This window comes from Taudactylus pleione, unplaced genomic scaffold (assembly GCF_031769625.1).
Source record: "Taudactylus pleione unplaced genomic scaffold, aTauple2 ptg000053l, whole genome shotgun sequence".
Classification (NCBI taxonomy): domain Eukaryota; kingdom Metazoa; phylum Chordata; class Amphibia; order Anura; family Myobatrachidae; genus Taudactylus; species Taudactylus pleione.
In genome coordinates, this window is record NW_028284455.1 from 37,390,434 (window position 1) to 37,407,202 (window position 16,769).

Consider the following 16,769-nt stretch of genomic DNA (forward strand, 5'->3'; position numbering starts at 1 on the left):
ACAGCCAATGCGATATGTTTGTGAACTACGTTGTTCACAGACATATCGCGGGTACACACTGGCCGACAGGCAGCAGATATATTGGGTAATCAATTGATTGGCCAATACATCTGTCAGTGTGTACCCAGCATTAGATACTACTATGGGGTGTAAAATGAACTAGGGCACTACTATGGGGCATAAAAATCAATTGGATACTTCTATAGGGTATATAATGAACTAGGACGGCATAACATTAATGAAAGCTGGGTACACACTGGAGCGATGTTGGGCCTATCTGCCGTTTCGTAATGACAAATCGCCTACATCGCTCAGTGCGTACTGGCGATTGTGTGCTTCCACTGTCGCTAGGTTTGATGTGCTGCACACCAAGCCTAGCGATAGCATTAGAGACCTGTAGTAAATTAATGAAGGACGGAACAGTGATAATTCCATTGTTCATTAACTCTTTGAAGTGTGGACGGGCAATCCCCGTTCAATGGAATTGTTTCTGATGTTGGAACGAATGCCCGTCGCTCCAGTGTGTACCCAGCTTTCGGCACAACTATGGTTCATAAAATTAACTAGGGCACTACTATGGGCTATGATATTGACTAAGACATCACTAGATGTCTCCTTAGGAGCATTGGGGCATGGGCACTTTCAAAATATTGGTATGGGGCCCACAAAGTTCTGGCTACGCCCCTGATGTCATATGCTATGTCTATATTTGTTCCTTTTTGAATATTTAGATTACTTTAATTATTGTGTAATCCATATAACACTGGTGAATGCTTTTATTTGCTTTTATTTGATTCAATCATTTCAAACAATCTTAAAAGACACAACTGTAAATGTGCTCACATTTGGGAATCACGTACTCTGCCTTTGGGATCCCCATCTAGCTACAACATAGAAATGTGATGGTTGAACCTTTGTGGTGAACACATCCCAGGCTGCCCCATGGAGGAATCAGGCTGTAGCTAGCCCTAACAAACTCCAATTATATAGAGACATGTCTGCAGCTTCTGCTTGATTGCACCAATTCCAGCTAATCCTATTGAAAATACTGAACCTTTTGCTACTTTATCAGCTAGTTGAGACATACTGTTGAGAAACAAAACCATGTAGTTACTATGAATTTTATCTAACTTGATGAAATAGTTGTTTAATTAAAGACTGTTGCAACTGATCTGGTGGCTGAATATTCTTTGCATTTTGTGTTGTATAGGGAGCTGATGAGCCTCCAAAACATCTTATACAGTCAGAGCCTGTGAGAGCAAAATCTCACAGTAACCATGATGACTATAATAGAAAACCAGATAATAGACTTTGTGCATCAGAACCATCAGGATGTGGTAAGTAATGACCATTACTATGTACATTGCTGCTAACATCTTCATATACTTGGCTTAAGTTATTAGGCACATCTGAACAGGTCATGCCCAATACTGTCTAGGGGGACTTTTCTGCATTACAATTCCTATCGTTATACTGTATATAAGCTAAATGCGGCTAACATACTCCCATATTACATTTTATATAATCCCCTTCTACAGATGCAATGTAGCAAATCCTATAGGATAAGCATGGATAGTGATTATTGCAAGCAATATGCAGCATAAGAGGAATTATACACTGTGGTTTGTTGTATATTAAAAAATAAGGATATATCCATGAATAACAATTTCCGAAGATAAGTCTTGAAACCTAGGACTGTACTGGAGACTTTTGGACTATTGTCAACTACGCAAGATGAATGGAAACATTTTTCAATGTGATATTTGGTATTTCGGTTGGTTTGGAGAATTACAAACATTAATCCATGATACATTTTCAGTATACAGTATCAGTTTCACAACAACTTTGACTGATATTTTTAGCTGTAATATATTTTTTATATTTTCATCCATTGAATCTAAGGAGGAAATTGAAATTTTTTTATTAAACTTTATATGTTCTTGTCAAAATGTGTCAGATTGTCATATGTAATATTTTGATACATGTCTTTTATGGATAATAGATGTTGGTAATGAATTCCTCTTGTCAGTGAATGTCAGCTGCCATGACCTTCTCTATGTAGAACTTTGTGTTCTTTGTCAGAGTTCTTATATAAGACTTGCAAATAGCTTCCAGAGAAAATGTGCTGAAAGGTCATCTATACATCCTATTAGACTCTTTATAGTCCTTATATTGTGATGGGTGGTGTAAGGATTATTTCACGTATATACTTTCTGAAACAATATATTATCACATTAATTACAATATAATGTAAGAGACTACAAAGCACAAATTATAATAAGGAACAAGGCTATAATCAGGACTACCAAGTCGGCAGGATTTGTGGAGCAGAAAAGTGCAGGAACTTAGTTTAGAAAATGTTATTAATAATTACCGTGATTGCAAACTTTTTAAAGAATGTAATAAGGAATACATTCACAGTATTTGCTTTCATAGTGTACACTGCACTAATATGCAAACATGACTATTTTATAGAAAAGGCCACCATTTTAGTTTCCTCTTCAGCAGAAAAATGCTTTAGCCCTCCCTTTGCTAGAACCGGAATTGTAACGTGGAGCCATGGCGTCCAGAGCATGCCTACAGTAAGTTATGGCAGCTCCCCCCCGTACTGAATTCATTTATTCACCAAGAGTCACAGCACAGCAGAAGGCCTGGTTCTTCTGTTTTCAGTGGGGCTGGGCTGAGGTTTAACTATAGCAGCAGCAGGTTCACATCCAGACCATAATGAGCAGGATGATCTGGATTATTAGGCGACAACCTTACCCAGCCCCTCTCCACCCTATGCCAATCTCAGCCCGCCCCTGTTTTCTCTGTGCCGCCTTTACATTTTCCCTCTCCTCCCTGTGACTTTCTTTAACCCATCCCTCTCTGCCCAGGACACACTGCTGTGTGGCGCCTGTGGCCTGCCAGGGTACACTGACCGATATTAGCAGCTGTTCTGTCCCAGGATGTTCCGGGTGCTACATGCCACTTGCAATGGTGGATTGGCAGTAGTCTAAGCCAGTATTTCCCAAACTGTGTGTCATGACTCCGTAGTGCGCCATGTGGTGGTCCCTGATGTGTCACGGACAATGACGGTGGGGTGACAAAAAAAAAAGTTTGGCCAGAGTGCATCCTGTGGGATCCAATCAGCAGAACAAGGGGAGGAGAGTGTGCTTTCACATTCTTACTAAGAATCGAGTTTGGTCGAGAATAAACTCGAGCAGGTTCGCACGAACACGCCCGCATTTTTCCAGACTAAATTTACATAGATTAAAGTTTGACTAAATCATGTTTTCCAATGGTGAAAGCAAACAAGTTTTGTTGTGCGAGTTTTGTCCCAAACACGTGCTAGACATAACACGCATGAAAGTGTCTATGTAGTTTCACAACACGGGCGACGATGAAAACACATGAGCATGGAAGTGTGTTTTTAATTCATTCACGAGAATGCATGCATCATCCTAGAAACGTATTTTGATTACTTGAAGCAGTCACATGTCATGTACACACTTCCCAAGCATATAAAAATGCCCTAAATAGCCCGACCTTTTAGGGTTTTGTTGGTTGGAGTTTGCAGAGGAACAGTGAGGAGTGTGTTTAGTCATGTAGGCATAGGCATAATTACCATAGATGCAAGGGGTAAAGCTGCTATGGGGCCCAGAGCTAAGGGGGGCCCATCTTCCTTGTCAAAGTTACATGTTATATGCATTTTTCACCATTGGGTACCTAGTTATGCCCCGGGGTGTAGGAGAGTTTTTGGCTGTTGGAAACTATTGTTGCTTGGTGTGTGGAAGTTGTTTTGTGCTTTTTTGTTGTCTTGTTATTTATCTGTTTGTCCAACTTTTCTGTCTTGATTGTGATTATTTCTTTTGTTCTCTCATTGGTTTTTTTTGTGTGTGTGTGTTTGTGTGTGTATGTGTGTGGTGTGTGTGGGTAGTAGGAGAGGAGGTTTGTGTCAGTTTGCCTTTTTTGTGTGTTTTGTGTAGAGAGGTGGATAGAAATATGTCCAGGGTAGAGACAAAGATGGAGGAGAACATGGCCCTTGTGCAGACAATCCCATCACCTGCATGTTTGTCAAATGGGCATGGTACCTATTGAGGTATACATGTGCCCTGCCCTAGGTGGTCTCAGCTGCATGTGTGTGCAGTCAATAGCACCCAGGGCATTAGGCATGCCTGCAATGCTATAAAAAGCTACCCTGACTGCATGCCTCTGTGACTCCTGGCTAGGGAAGCAGATGCAGGTATCCATTAGTGGCTGAAATGCCGCCATTATCTGAGTTAGGTACCGTGAGAATGTTGCCTGGGATATCCCGAGAACTCTACCAGTCACAGACTGATAATTACCAGTATCAAGAAAGTGCAGCACAGCCAGAAGCTTATGCAGGCCTGAGACAGAGTGGGAACGTGCTGTGTCAGGGTCTAGGTCCAGTTTGACTTGGTCATACAGATAGAATATGTTGTTACGGTTCAGCCGGAAAATATGTATGACCTCGCCATTGACCAATGCTATCAGGTTTAAACGCTTCCTAAATAAACGTGGCCTGTGCAGCCTTTGTGGTACCTGCATTACCTCCCTCCTAAGCCTGTTCAGTTTCTTGCTCCTGGGTCCTTCCAGTCTGGTGGTAGAGCCTCTGACATACCATGAAACTAAGAGTTCCCATCTGCTCACCTGTTGTAATCAGCGCTACCTTACACCAGTGTGCTGTCTGCCTACAGCAGCAAGGATTCATGAGCAGTGTACAGCAGTGCTAGTATATTCAGCCATGTTTGTCTCACACAAATCAATGCAGCTGATTTTGCTCCTTTCATAGACATCTTCATTGTGTTCACACTATTTGCAAGTTGAAACACTTGTAACCTCACGCAAACACTCAGGTCAGGAGGTAGTCTATTTGAAAAGTGTATTTTGGTGCAAGTTTGCAAATTTTATGTGTGAGTTTGAAAACACGATTCTTGGTAAATTTGCGAGTTCTATTGTTTCCTATGGAAAGTACTTGCGAGTTGGTGCGATGATGTAGTTCGACGTGTTTTTGTATTCGCACGTGTTTGCCTGTTCATTTCCTACTTGTTTGTCCGTTTGCCTTTAATATATATGCAAGTCAGAAAACAGACGAAACACGCACCGTAATGCAATCTCGCCAAAACACAATTCTTAGTAAATTTGCCCCCTGGTCTCTAGTGACAGAAACAGTTCCCAGCTCCTCAGTTCCAGCATCTATACTACTCTCTCCGCTATTTCCCTCCAGTGGATTCAGCCTGTCAACGGCGCTCATTAATCTGCAACATAGGGTCGTATTCAATTAGGTGCGAAAAGGGCGTTTCTGCGGAAAAGTATCGCTGGTAACGTCTATTCACCTGGTGAAAACTTATCCCCGTATTCAATTCCAAAGACTTTTCGGTGGTACGGAAAGTCAATTCATTGGAATAGGCGAAAAAGATTCGCCTATGAAAGCTGTCGAAAAAAAGTGCAGAATTGGGGTTTTGGGGTGCAAATTTGCGGGAACCCCCCTGCACCCTTGGGACTGGCCCCCAAAGATAAAACTGTGTCAAAAAAAGTTGTTAAACTTAAGAACACCCCAAAAAATGAATTTGAAAAAGGGGTTGATAAAGTTCAAAGTTGGGGAACAAACTTAAAAACTTGCGAAATAGACTCCAGGGGGACCCCAAGGATGCCCCAGGTATTTTTAAGGTTGCCGGTGGTGCGGCAGGTGGATTTTTTACGTTTTTCAAAACTTCACTTTAGCAACTTTAAAATATGCTAGCACCCATTTTCAAGTACCCCAAATTTGCTGGGACTATTTATTTTCTTAAAAAAAACCCCTGCAAAATGCTGTTCTTCACCACTTATGCAAAGACGCTAATTAGCAGCTGTTGAGAGCATTTAAGTACCCCAAATACCTTCAACAGGCCTATTCAGGGGTAGCTATAGTGATCCCCAATGTCAGTGCATCTTTTGGGGGTTGTCAGGCTGATTTCCCCAAATCTGGCAGCACTTTTTGCCAGGCCCTAATTCACCGGGTCCCGTTTTCGCCGATTTCTAATTGAATACGGGGATAAGCGGGAACGAACGCGATACTTTTCCGCATGAAAAACCAGCAATGTCGGCGAAAAGTCCGGAATGCGAAAAGGTCTTTTCGCATCTAATTGAATATGCCCCTAAGGGTTACCATCTGCTCACCTGTTGTAATCTGCGCTACTGTACACCAGTGTGCTGTCTACCTCCAGCAGCAAGGATTCATTCATCACTAAAGTCTGCTATACAGTACCTAGCCTCCATGCAGGCTCTCTCTCACCTATAGCACCAGTGTTCAAGAGCTGCTACTGTTAGTACCTTCAAGCTGTCATCTTCACATACACATATTATTAATGTGTTACAGACTGATCCATGCATTACTCCTTTGCACTCACATGTACTAAGCTGTTAAAGGTATAGCTTACCACTGCTAAGTAGCCTACTTACAGCAGACTCATACCCCTTTTACACCACAGCTAAAACCTGGGTTATTGCAGGGTTATCCTGGGTGGCTGCTAGGTGTAAAAGGGGCAAGGGTTGCATTCTCGAGTCGAATGCCCCAGCAATCCAGATCGGGTAGCTTACAGAGTTTAACAAGGAATAGACCCATGAAACCCCGCAGTGTAAATGGGTAACCCGGGTTGTCTTACCCGGGTCCCGTTTACAGCAAGTGGGCTTTCGGGTTTCTCGGCACTTGGAGATGATGTCCTTCCCAGCTACTTAATTTACGTAGGAGACACTAACCGGGCCACAGGACCTTCAGCAGTTTAGGTGAGTATGGTACATTGTGTCATTGTTTTGTTTAGCACTTACAGCATGTCCCATCTTTTCAGAAACAGATACTGTTTAAAATGCAGAAAAAAAATTCAGCTACAGTATTTAAGAAACACATTATTTAATTGCATTTTTGGTTTAAACTAAATTCATTACTATTTTATAACAGCTGCTACTGCCAACAGTGCCGAATATAATCATATGAAACATTGTGATTTGAAGCTCACACAATGTGTCATTTATTGCCTGCAGAAATTGCTCTGCAGAAAAGATTTTCATGAAAAGACCTTGAATATTTTAAAATTAACTTTTATAACTGCAATATTATAATATGCAGCGTCTCATGGAGAAATTAAAATAACAACCTTATCTCTCTATTGGCTAATAATATTCTTATTAAAAAGTAAAGAAAGAACTCTGGTACAAAAAAAAGTTTTTAAAGAAACAATGAGCATTTATTTTTCTAAGCAGAAAATGCACTATTACCAATCCCTTGGAAATGAGAAATCACTTAAGGTGCGTACAGACAAGACGATATTTTGCCCGATTTCGTTGCATCGGAATGACAAATCGTGTAAAATACTGTATGTCCAAATCATGAGTGTCTACCCATGATATCGATGGCGATGCGCGTCCCCGCGGGTCCTACATCGCATCTTCATATCTTGCCTACAGCATGCAAGATCTGCCAATCTTGTTAACAAGATCAAGGTCATTGGTCAGATCGTTTGTCAGATTGGACAGTTCATGCAAGATATCGTTTTTCTGGGAGTTGCCGGGGGGAGTTCAAGGGAAATCGTTGACAACATTGCATCTTCTGTAAGTCATTTAGTGTGTACGCACCTTGTCCCAGTTTGGAATATATCTTACATGCTTTAGAACACTACTTCTGGAATACAACTGCCATCATTCCCAGGTGTGAATGACTTGCGCTGTCTTCACTCTCATTGGGGGGAATTCAATTCAACGTGATGTTGAATAGCCGTGGGAGGGAACTCCCGCAGCTATTTAATACACTGCGCTGTTTGTGCGTGCTAAGGATTTCTTCTCGCACCCCCCTGGGGATGCGAGGAGAATTCCGACCAAAGTGCCGGTCAAAGAATGCCGGTTAACGTGCCTTACCACCCTTGTTAAGGCGTGATAGGTGCGATAACCGGCATTCTCCGACCACACAGTGCACTGAATTGAATAGCTCCAGGAGCTCGCTCCTGGCGCTATTCAATTCGCATTGAATTGAATCGCCCCCATTGTGGGTAGTAGGTAAGCTTCCATGAAAGTAGCAGTGTTTGTGGCTTTTCATCAATAGCACATTGGGCCTGATACACTACTGATCGCAACTGCGATTATGCACGCAATCGTCCGATAGTTGCATTCTGCACATGTGTATGCATCACAATGCAAGTGCACGAACCAGCCACTGCTCAGGGGCGCAGACCCAGTGCAGAGTGATAGACAAGAAGTGCTATTTGTGTGAGCAGATGGGGGGTAGTCAGCAAAATGCAGGCGTGCCAGTGCGTTTGAACGCCATTGCATGGGCGTGCATAAATTATCCACTGCGATGCCATATGCCGATTGAGTGCTCATAGCATGATAAGAGGTTAGCAATTCCTGAGTAAGGTCAGAGCTTGTGCATGTGTGCATGAGGCTGCGATGGTACTCGTTGTTACCGATGGTTTCACAGTCTTGCTAAGGATTACGGATGTGTGTAAGGTAAGGTGGGTGTCCTTATGTTGTGCTGCGATGGCATAGCGATCGCAATGGATTAGCATACTATCACAGTGAGACTGCGTGCGTAATCGCTATTGCAATCGCAGTTGAGATCAGTAGTGAATCAGGCCCATTGTGCAAAAATATATGTAAACATGTCTAACTGAGAATTATACACCTAAAATGCTCCTATGAATACAGTATAGAGCACAGGTTATCAAACTCGGTCCTCAGGACCCAAAACAGTGCATGTTTTCCAGGTCTCCTCACAGAATCACAAGTGAAATAATTATCTCCACCATAGAATCTTTTAAAATGTGTCAGTGAGTAATGAATACACCTGTGCACCTGCTGGGAGACCTTGAAAACGTGAACTGTGCGGGGTCCTGAGGACCAAGTTTGAGAACCACTAGTATAGAGAATACCTACAAGTGACAAAACACATGTGATATGACCCAGACCCTCAGGCAGCATGCCTAATGTTTATTTGAACATCAATAAAATGAGTGCAAGAAGAAAGAACTAGTGCTGGCTATGGTTTTCACAAAGTGAGTTGGAAAACGAACTGATGAGCAAAGGTCGGATTGTAACACATTGATTGGCTACAAAGCAAACACAGGGGGTCATTGAGACCCGCTCGTGAGCGTCAGGACGCTCGCAAGCAGGTCGATGTTCCCCACTGCGCATGCGCACGACGGAGGGAGCTCCGTCATGCGCATGCGCGAGACCCGGGGAGCGACGGGCTTTCCATCGCTCCGGGTCTCGCACCAAAGGGGGCTTGCTGTCGATGTTGATTGACAGCACGCCCCCTTTGGTGGGCGTGCCGGGGGCGTGCCTGCCAGACGGAGGCATTCCCATGGGAACGCCTACCGTCTGAAGCCGGCCCCACTGACATCACTAGTGATGTCAGTGGGAGTGATTTTGGCTCTGATAGAGCCAAAATCACTCCAGGGCTTGTGGCAGGGAGACCCTACCGCAGGGTCTCCGTCGCAAGTCCGATGGTCGCGATGGTCAAGACCATCGCGACCATCTTTTTGGCCGCTCGCATATGCTGTGGGTGGTCACCCACAGCTATACGTGGCCAGGAGGCCGCTCCATTTTCATGGAGGAGGGCACTGATTCAGAGCGAGCGCTCTGGTCAGAGCGTTCAGCTCTGAATCAGGCCCACAGACCCAACTCTACCTTTTCTGTCCCCACAGTTGCTCTCAAATTGTGACACCATTAATGACAGTTTTAGCTTATCAGAATTCCCCTCTCTCTTATTTACTTTGTGGGATCACCCTTCTTCCCTCGGAGCAAGATCCTGCCTTGGCATCCTCATGTAGTACAGCAGCACATCACATGCTTCAGTCATATCTTGGATGATTTTGTACCATGGTTACTTGGGAAACTCCAAGACATGACATATTTATTTTGTCACTTAGTCCCTCGGCTATATGTCCCTTTTCTCCCAACCCTACGCATGCACAGGCTTTCCCTGTCTCATTATAGCTGCTGCTGCCAATCAGGTCAATGACATAAACATTGGTGAAGCTAGGGTTTCGGTAAAGACTTGACTTGGTACAACCCTCTTAGACAGTAATAATCCTCGGTTTACTTTGATACAGCCATCAACATTGTAAAGACTGATATGTACGTAGGGAGAGTGCAAAATCCATTTTTAGTCCTGTTACATTAAAATGCCAGCATTTGCTGCTTTTTTCTGTGGTTCTGTGTTGTCTTCACTTTTGAATGGAGCATGAAGACTCCACTGTCTAAATTCTCAATGGCTAAGTATCGCTGCTTGTACTAGACTACCTCACCCACCACAGTGCATTGTAGTGACCCCCATGCAATAGAACATTGCAGTGATGCTATATAATGCAGAGAACATTACGGTGACCAGCATATAAAACAGATAACATTTTGGTTATTGCCTGATAATACAGAGAGCATCTGTAAACCTCCATCTAATACAGAGTGACTGCCATATAGTACAGATAGCATACGTGACCACTTTATATTACAGAACACATCAGTGACCGCTATATATTACAGAGACCATCACAGTGAGTACCATGTTGTACAGAGAGCACCAGTGACTGCCATATAATACAGAGAAAGAATATTACGTGGCAGTTTAAATCAATGACGAACTGCAAAATGTATTGTTATGTCATATTCTATTTAGATAATGTGTGAAGTATGGCCCATGCATACTGAAGTCTTTTTTGGGTGCTTCCAGAGTGGATGGACTTACAGTATATTGTTATGTCATCTGCCATATATTGCTGCACCACCTATTTCCGTTACATTATCATAAAGAATGCAGGCACTAAAATCTGTCAGCAGAAAGATGTTGTGAAAATCTTTAAGTAACATTCTTTCTAATTGGGGGAAATGTTTCTGTTATTAAAAACTATCTGGAATCCTCAGCATTGCCCAGGTTGAAGAATGGACCTTGAAGTACATCTGCAGCCTTCATTTTTTACAGTGCAGACCAACATTGGAGACCATGGCATATGAAAATGTGCTTGGAGGAAATTAGTAATTGTCAGTGCAGGTTCAGTGTGACAGTTGATCTGACTCACGGCCTTCTGTTGGAGCTCTGCCTGCCCTCCACTGGTACATATCAGCCTGTGCCTTCAGATCAGTGCAGTTTTAGGCACTGGAAGACATCCAGAGCGAACTTGCTCAAACAATAATTTCAAAGCAGAGACTCCACAGCCTACTTAGTGTACACCATGTAGACCTCCATGGCCCTGATGAACTTCAAACATAGCCAAAAACATAATCCTGGTCAAACTACACCACCAAGCCAAATTTGGTGGAGCTGGCCATGCATAAAGGACAAACAGACAGACACACACACATGTTCTCGCTTATTATATAAATGTAAGATTATTAAGACATTACTATAGTGCAAGTAGCTCAGCAGGAGTCAACCAGTGTGCACAAATTAGTCATTAAGGAGAACTGGAGGGAACAGTGCCAAGACCGGAAATCTAGATAAAAAAGAAGGTGGTACAGCAGCTGGCAGAAAAGCCTCCACAGGAGCAATGATTAGCTCATGCATATGAGAGTCATTTACTCTAGGAATTGGCTTTAATGATATTGCAGCTTACTTAATTAATTACCTTTAGGAGAACATCAGGGTGAGATGGCTGGCATAAAGATCAATGTGCAGGATTTTAATGCACTTACTTTTTGGAGAGCCACAGAAAATTTATGTTACTTATCATGAGCGCTACTAATGCTTCGGGCAATAACCAGATGAGAACTGAAATCTTGACTTATTAGAGAGTGACTTAGTCTGTCTTTACACAACAGGTACACAGTTGGGTGTTGACAAGTCTACCCAGTTCCAGATTCATGACCTCATAAGTTTAACTTGGAAGTGGCTGCAACCAAAGATTCAGACAGGATCACAAATTGTGAAAAGGATTGCCATGGACTAGTTTCTGAGATCTCTGTTTTTGCTTTGTGCATATGGGTGAGCTAAAAAGAGCTAGCTACTGTAGCTGGTGAAGATTGTCGTGATATAAGTGGAAGCTGTGGAACTGATGGGTTTACCACAGTGCTCCTCATTAAGATCTCCATTAATTTCTGATAGAACTGTCTCTTTTGGTGAAGGGTGACGGTAGATTGGGTACAAATATAAACATGAAATTAAAGAAACTGTAGTCTCAAAACCTGGAGGTAAATTGGGGAAGGGGGCAGGTAACCCCTTGTGTCATCACCCTACTTTTTTCAGGCCTTGCTGGGTATACAGAAAACAACAAGTTCAACAACAAAATGACATACCTTTTACTGCTGTTTAATGACACAAATCACAGCATTGAGGAGCGGAACGGCAACACACCTCCGGCCCTACCCTCCGAGATCTTACAAAGCGCAAAATGATGACACATATAACTGGTATACACCTACCTAAAGCTTGTACTTATGGAAAATCAAACCAGATTGTGGTTGCCCTATAACATACCAGGCCCCTTAGTTGCATAAGCTCTGACTCCTGGTCACATGGTTAATTATTGAAAATACTGCTTGAAGCATTGTCAGTGTCACTGGATTTGAGTTGAAGGGTAGAAGACTTGTTGTAGCTTCCTGTGTCTGGTGACCAATTATTATGAAACTTTGTGCAGTCAATCACTGTGCCTATTCCAGTGTGACCGCTCTACATTACAAAGTCACAAAGCCCATCCCTGAGAAAATGAGCCTGATCTGATGCAGGATTAGTAGGATATTATACAGTCAGGTGCATAAATATTGGGACATTGTCAGAATTTTCATATTTTGGCCTCTATTCACCACCACAATGACTTTGAAATTAAACAAACAAGATGTGCTTTAACTGCAGACTTTCAGATTTAATTTGAGGGTAATTACATCTGAATCAGGTGCACGGTGTAGGAATTACAACGGTTTCTATATGTGCCTCCCACTTTTTAAGGGGCCAAAAGTAATGGGACTATCAACTCAAAAGCTATTTCATGGACAGGTGTGGGCTATTCCCTCGTTATTTCATTATCAATTAAGCAGGTAAAAGGTCTGGAGTTGATTCTAGGTGTGACATATGCATTTGGAATCAGTTGCTGTCGACTCTCAATATGAGATCCAAAGAGCTGTCACTATCAGTGAAGCAAGCCATCATTAGGCTGAGAAATCAAAACAAACCCATCAGAGAGATAGCAAAAGCATTAGGTGTGGCCAAATCAACTGTTTGGAACATTCTTAAAAAGAAAGAATGCACCGGAGAGCTCAGCAACACCAAAAGACCCGGAAGACCACGGAAAACAACTGTCGTGGATGACAGAAGAATTATTTCCCTGGTGAAGAAAAACCCCTTCACAACAGTTGGCCAAATCAAGAACACTCTCCAGGAGGTAGGTGTATATGTGTCAAAGTCAACAATCAAGAGAAGACTTCACAAGAGTGAATATAGAGGGTTCACCACAAGATGTAAACCATTGGTGAGCCTCAAAAACAGGAAGACCAGATTAGAGTTTGCCAAACAACATCTAAAAAAGCCATTACAGTTCTGGAACAACATCCTATGGACAGATGAGACAAAGATCAACTTGTACCAGAGTGATGGGAAGAGAAGAGTATGGAGAAGGAAAGGAACTGCTCATGATCCAAAACATAGCACCTCATCAGTGAAGCATGATGGTGGTAGTGTCATGGTGTGGACATGTATGGCTGCCAATGGAACTGGTTCCCTTGTATTTATTGATGATGTGACTGCTGACAAAAGCAGCAGAATGAATTCTGAAATGTTTCGGGCAATATTATATGCTCATATTCAGTCAAAAGCTTCAGAACTCATTGGACGGCGCTTCACAGTGCAGATGGACAATGACCAGAAGCATACTGCAAAAGCAACCAAAGAGTTTTTTAAGGCTATAAAGTGGAATGTTATGCAATGGCCAAGTCAATCCCCTGACCTGAATCCGATTGAGCATGCATTTCACTTGATGAAGACAAAACTGAAGGGAAAATGCCCCAAGAACAAGCAGGAACTGAAGACATTTGCAGTAGAGGCCTGGTAGAGCATCACCAGGGATGAAACCCAGCGTCTGGTGATGTCTATGCGTTCCATACTTCAGGCTGTAATTGCCTGCAAAGGATTTGCAACAAAGTATTAAAAAGTGAAAGATAGATTTAGGATTGTTTAGTTTGTCCCATTACTTTTGGCCCCTTAAAAAGTGGGAGGCACATATAGAAACCGTTGTAATTCCTACACCGTTCACCTGATTTGGATGTAATTACCCTCAAATAAAATCTGAAAGTCTGCAGTTAAAGCACATCTTGTTTGTTTAATTTCAAAGCCATTGTGGTGGTGAATAGAGGCCAAAATATGAAAATTCTGACAATGTCCCAATATTTATGCACCTGACTGTATATACAGACATAACATCTTTCTTTTTTGTAAAATTGTATGACAACCCGTGTACTGCAAAAAACATCTTCATCTGTAATGTGAGACACCATATGTATATGAATATATTTACATACTTCATTCTGGGAGAATTCCTGTTCAGATTGCTATTACATACAGTACATTAAATAAATCGGGAAGCAAATTTTGATGCACAGTACTAATGATTTTATGATTCTGGCAAATACTCCCATGAGGAGATTTACAACTTCAGCCTTTGACATATGTGCTGCATTATATCCGTTGATTGCCAATTATATGGTAAATGAGATCAGGGTAACAGAGAGAGAAGCCAAGGCACAGTACATGAATGTTGTAAATGAAGGTGAATGCAATGTAGACACTCTAAATGAGAATCCATTGTAGCTAGAGTGGCTTTCTACATTTCAGTAATCCTGTTGCTCTGTTTATTTAAAATGTAGACAGTACAGCAGCCGCCGAACCATTACTTTCTAAGCATGCACTACAAGCCATTTGTGACTTAATGTTTAATTTATTTAGCAGCCATGCATAATTTCATTGAGAATCTCCAAGATGAAGGAATAATGCAAAAAAAAAAAGGGCATTACTGTTAAACGACAGCAACACATTATGTAAAGTATACAGCTGATTTACTCTTTGGATTTATTGTGCAATTAACGTGGGATGTACTCTTTGCCAGATGTAGAATCTTATCACTGATTTCATGTGACTAGTCATTTAAATATCATTTTAGCAAATAGACTCTAAAAGAAAGTGTTACAATTCTATGAAAAATCAACCGTGCCTATAGATAGTAAAGTGGGTTTTATAATATTTGATATTTCTGCAGCAACTTTAGAATCACAAGTTATTCATGTAAAAGAAATCATATCCGCTGTGTATTTATTTATGTTAAATAGGGCAAAAAATATATAATTATTGTTTTCCATATATTGCTTTATTTCTTGGACATATGAAAGGGATTGTATCAGGTTTTAAGAGTTAAATTAATCACTTATGGGGCCAAATGAAATCAGGTACGAGTTCTTTGTGCAAGTTTAAATACTCACACATTCTCGCACATTTAGAATGTGCGAGTTTGTCCCGCAACTCGCAAATGTAATAGGTTGCGAGTTTTAGGGTACCATTTTGACTCGCATGTGAGTGCATGCAAATTTAAACTGCGGGAAAACTCGCACCTTGTAATGCGACTTTCATTACAAGATGTGAGTTACACAGAGGCATGCACAGATCAGTGAGATCTATGCATGCTTCTGTGCTAAAAAACTATTAAAAGTGTAAAATAAAAAAGAAATGACATGGGTACCCCCCTTAAAAGCACAACCAGCACTGGACTTTTCTGAGCCGGTCCTGGTTGTAAAAATACGGGGCAAAAAATACATATTATTCCCCCATATTTTCATAAACCAGCTCCAGGCTCAGTGAACCAGTCCTGGTTGTGGAAATACAGGGGACAAAATGAGTAGGGCTCCCCCATATTTTCCACAACCAGCACCGGACTCTTTCTAGTGGGGATGTAATGCCAAAGGATTCATCACCCCTTGCTGGTGTGCCTAGCCTGGGGATCCCTGGGGAGGTGTGGCCCACCCAATAATGGAGTCCCACCTCACCAGGGCACCCCAGGCCTGGGCTGTTAGCTATCCCCGACACCACTTGGCGGTGAGTGCCAGGTTGATTGTATCAAAAAATAGATAAAATAATATTGTCTTTTATAGGAGAACTAGAGGTCTCAGCAAGCCGCCCCCGAATGCTGCTATTTAGAGAACCTCAAGAACCAGCATGCAGGGCATTAAGGGCCTGCTGGTACCTCTGGTTCACCTGTAAAAGAAATATAAAAATAATACAGGACACAGACACAGAAGATTTTTATTATTTTATTACACATACACCCCCTCATTCACTCACACTCACCTGCACTTACACTACATACTTACCTTGTACCTAGCACTGGTCTGTCCCCTTCTTTAGTAGAATTCTGTGATTGGGACTTGAAAAAAAAATACCATACTCACCTACCCCTTGTTCCAGTCATCTTCTGTCCATGTAGGCATCCATGTCTCCAGAAGAAAACAAACTGAGAAAACCCAAGCCCTGGACATAAGTACTGTCCTCTAAGGATGGTACTTCCTGAATGATGGCTCAGATGCAGCATTTCACATAGAAATGCATTGGCTGAGCGTTCATTGGCTGAGGGAGGCAAGCCTCTGCCTCTCTCAGCCAATGAGCGGTTCCCACCATTGACTTCAATGATGGGAACCACTAGAAAAAGTCTGGTGCTGGTTGTGGAAAATATGGGGGACCCCTACTCATTTTGTCCCTTGTAATTCCACAACCAGGACTGGCTCAATGAGCCTAGTGCTGGTTGATGAAAATATGGGAGAATCCTTCG

General features: G+C 42.2%; 1 protein-coding gene across 1 annotated transcript in view; it reads left to right on the forward strand.

Moving 5' to 3' along the window:
• NEK11 (NIMA related kinase 11) overlaps nt 1–16,769 on the forward strand; it is a 426,840-nt gene that overhangs the window by 286,454 nt on the left and 123,617 nt on the right. The window contains exon 12 of the mRNA XM_088463785.1: nt 1,211–1,337. Within this exon, the coding sequence (XP_088319911.1) occupies nt 1,211–1,337 (127 nt within the window). The remainder of the gene's footprint in view (nt 1–1,210; nt 1,338–16,769) is intronic.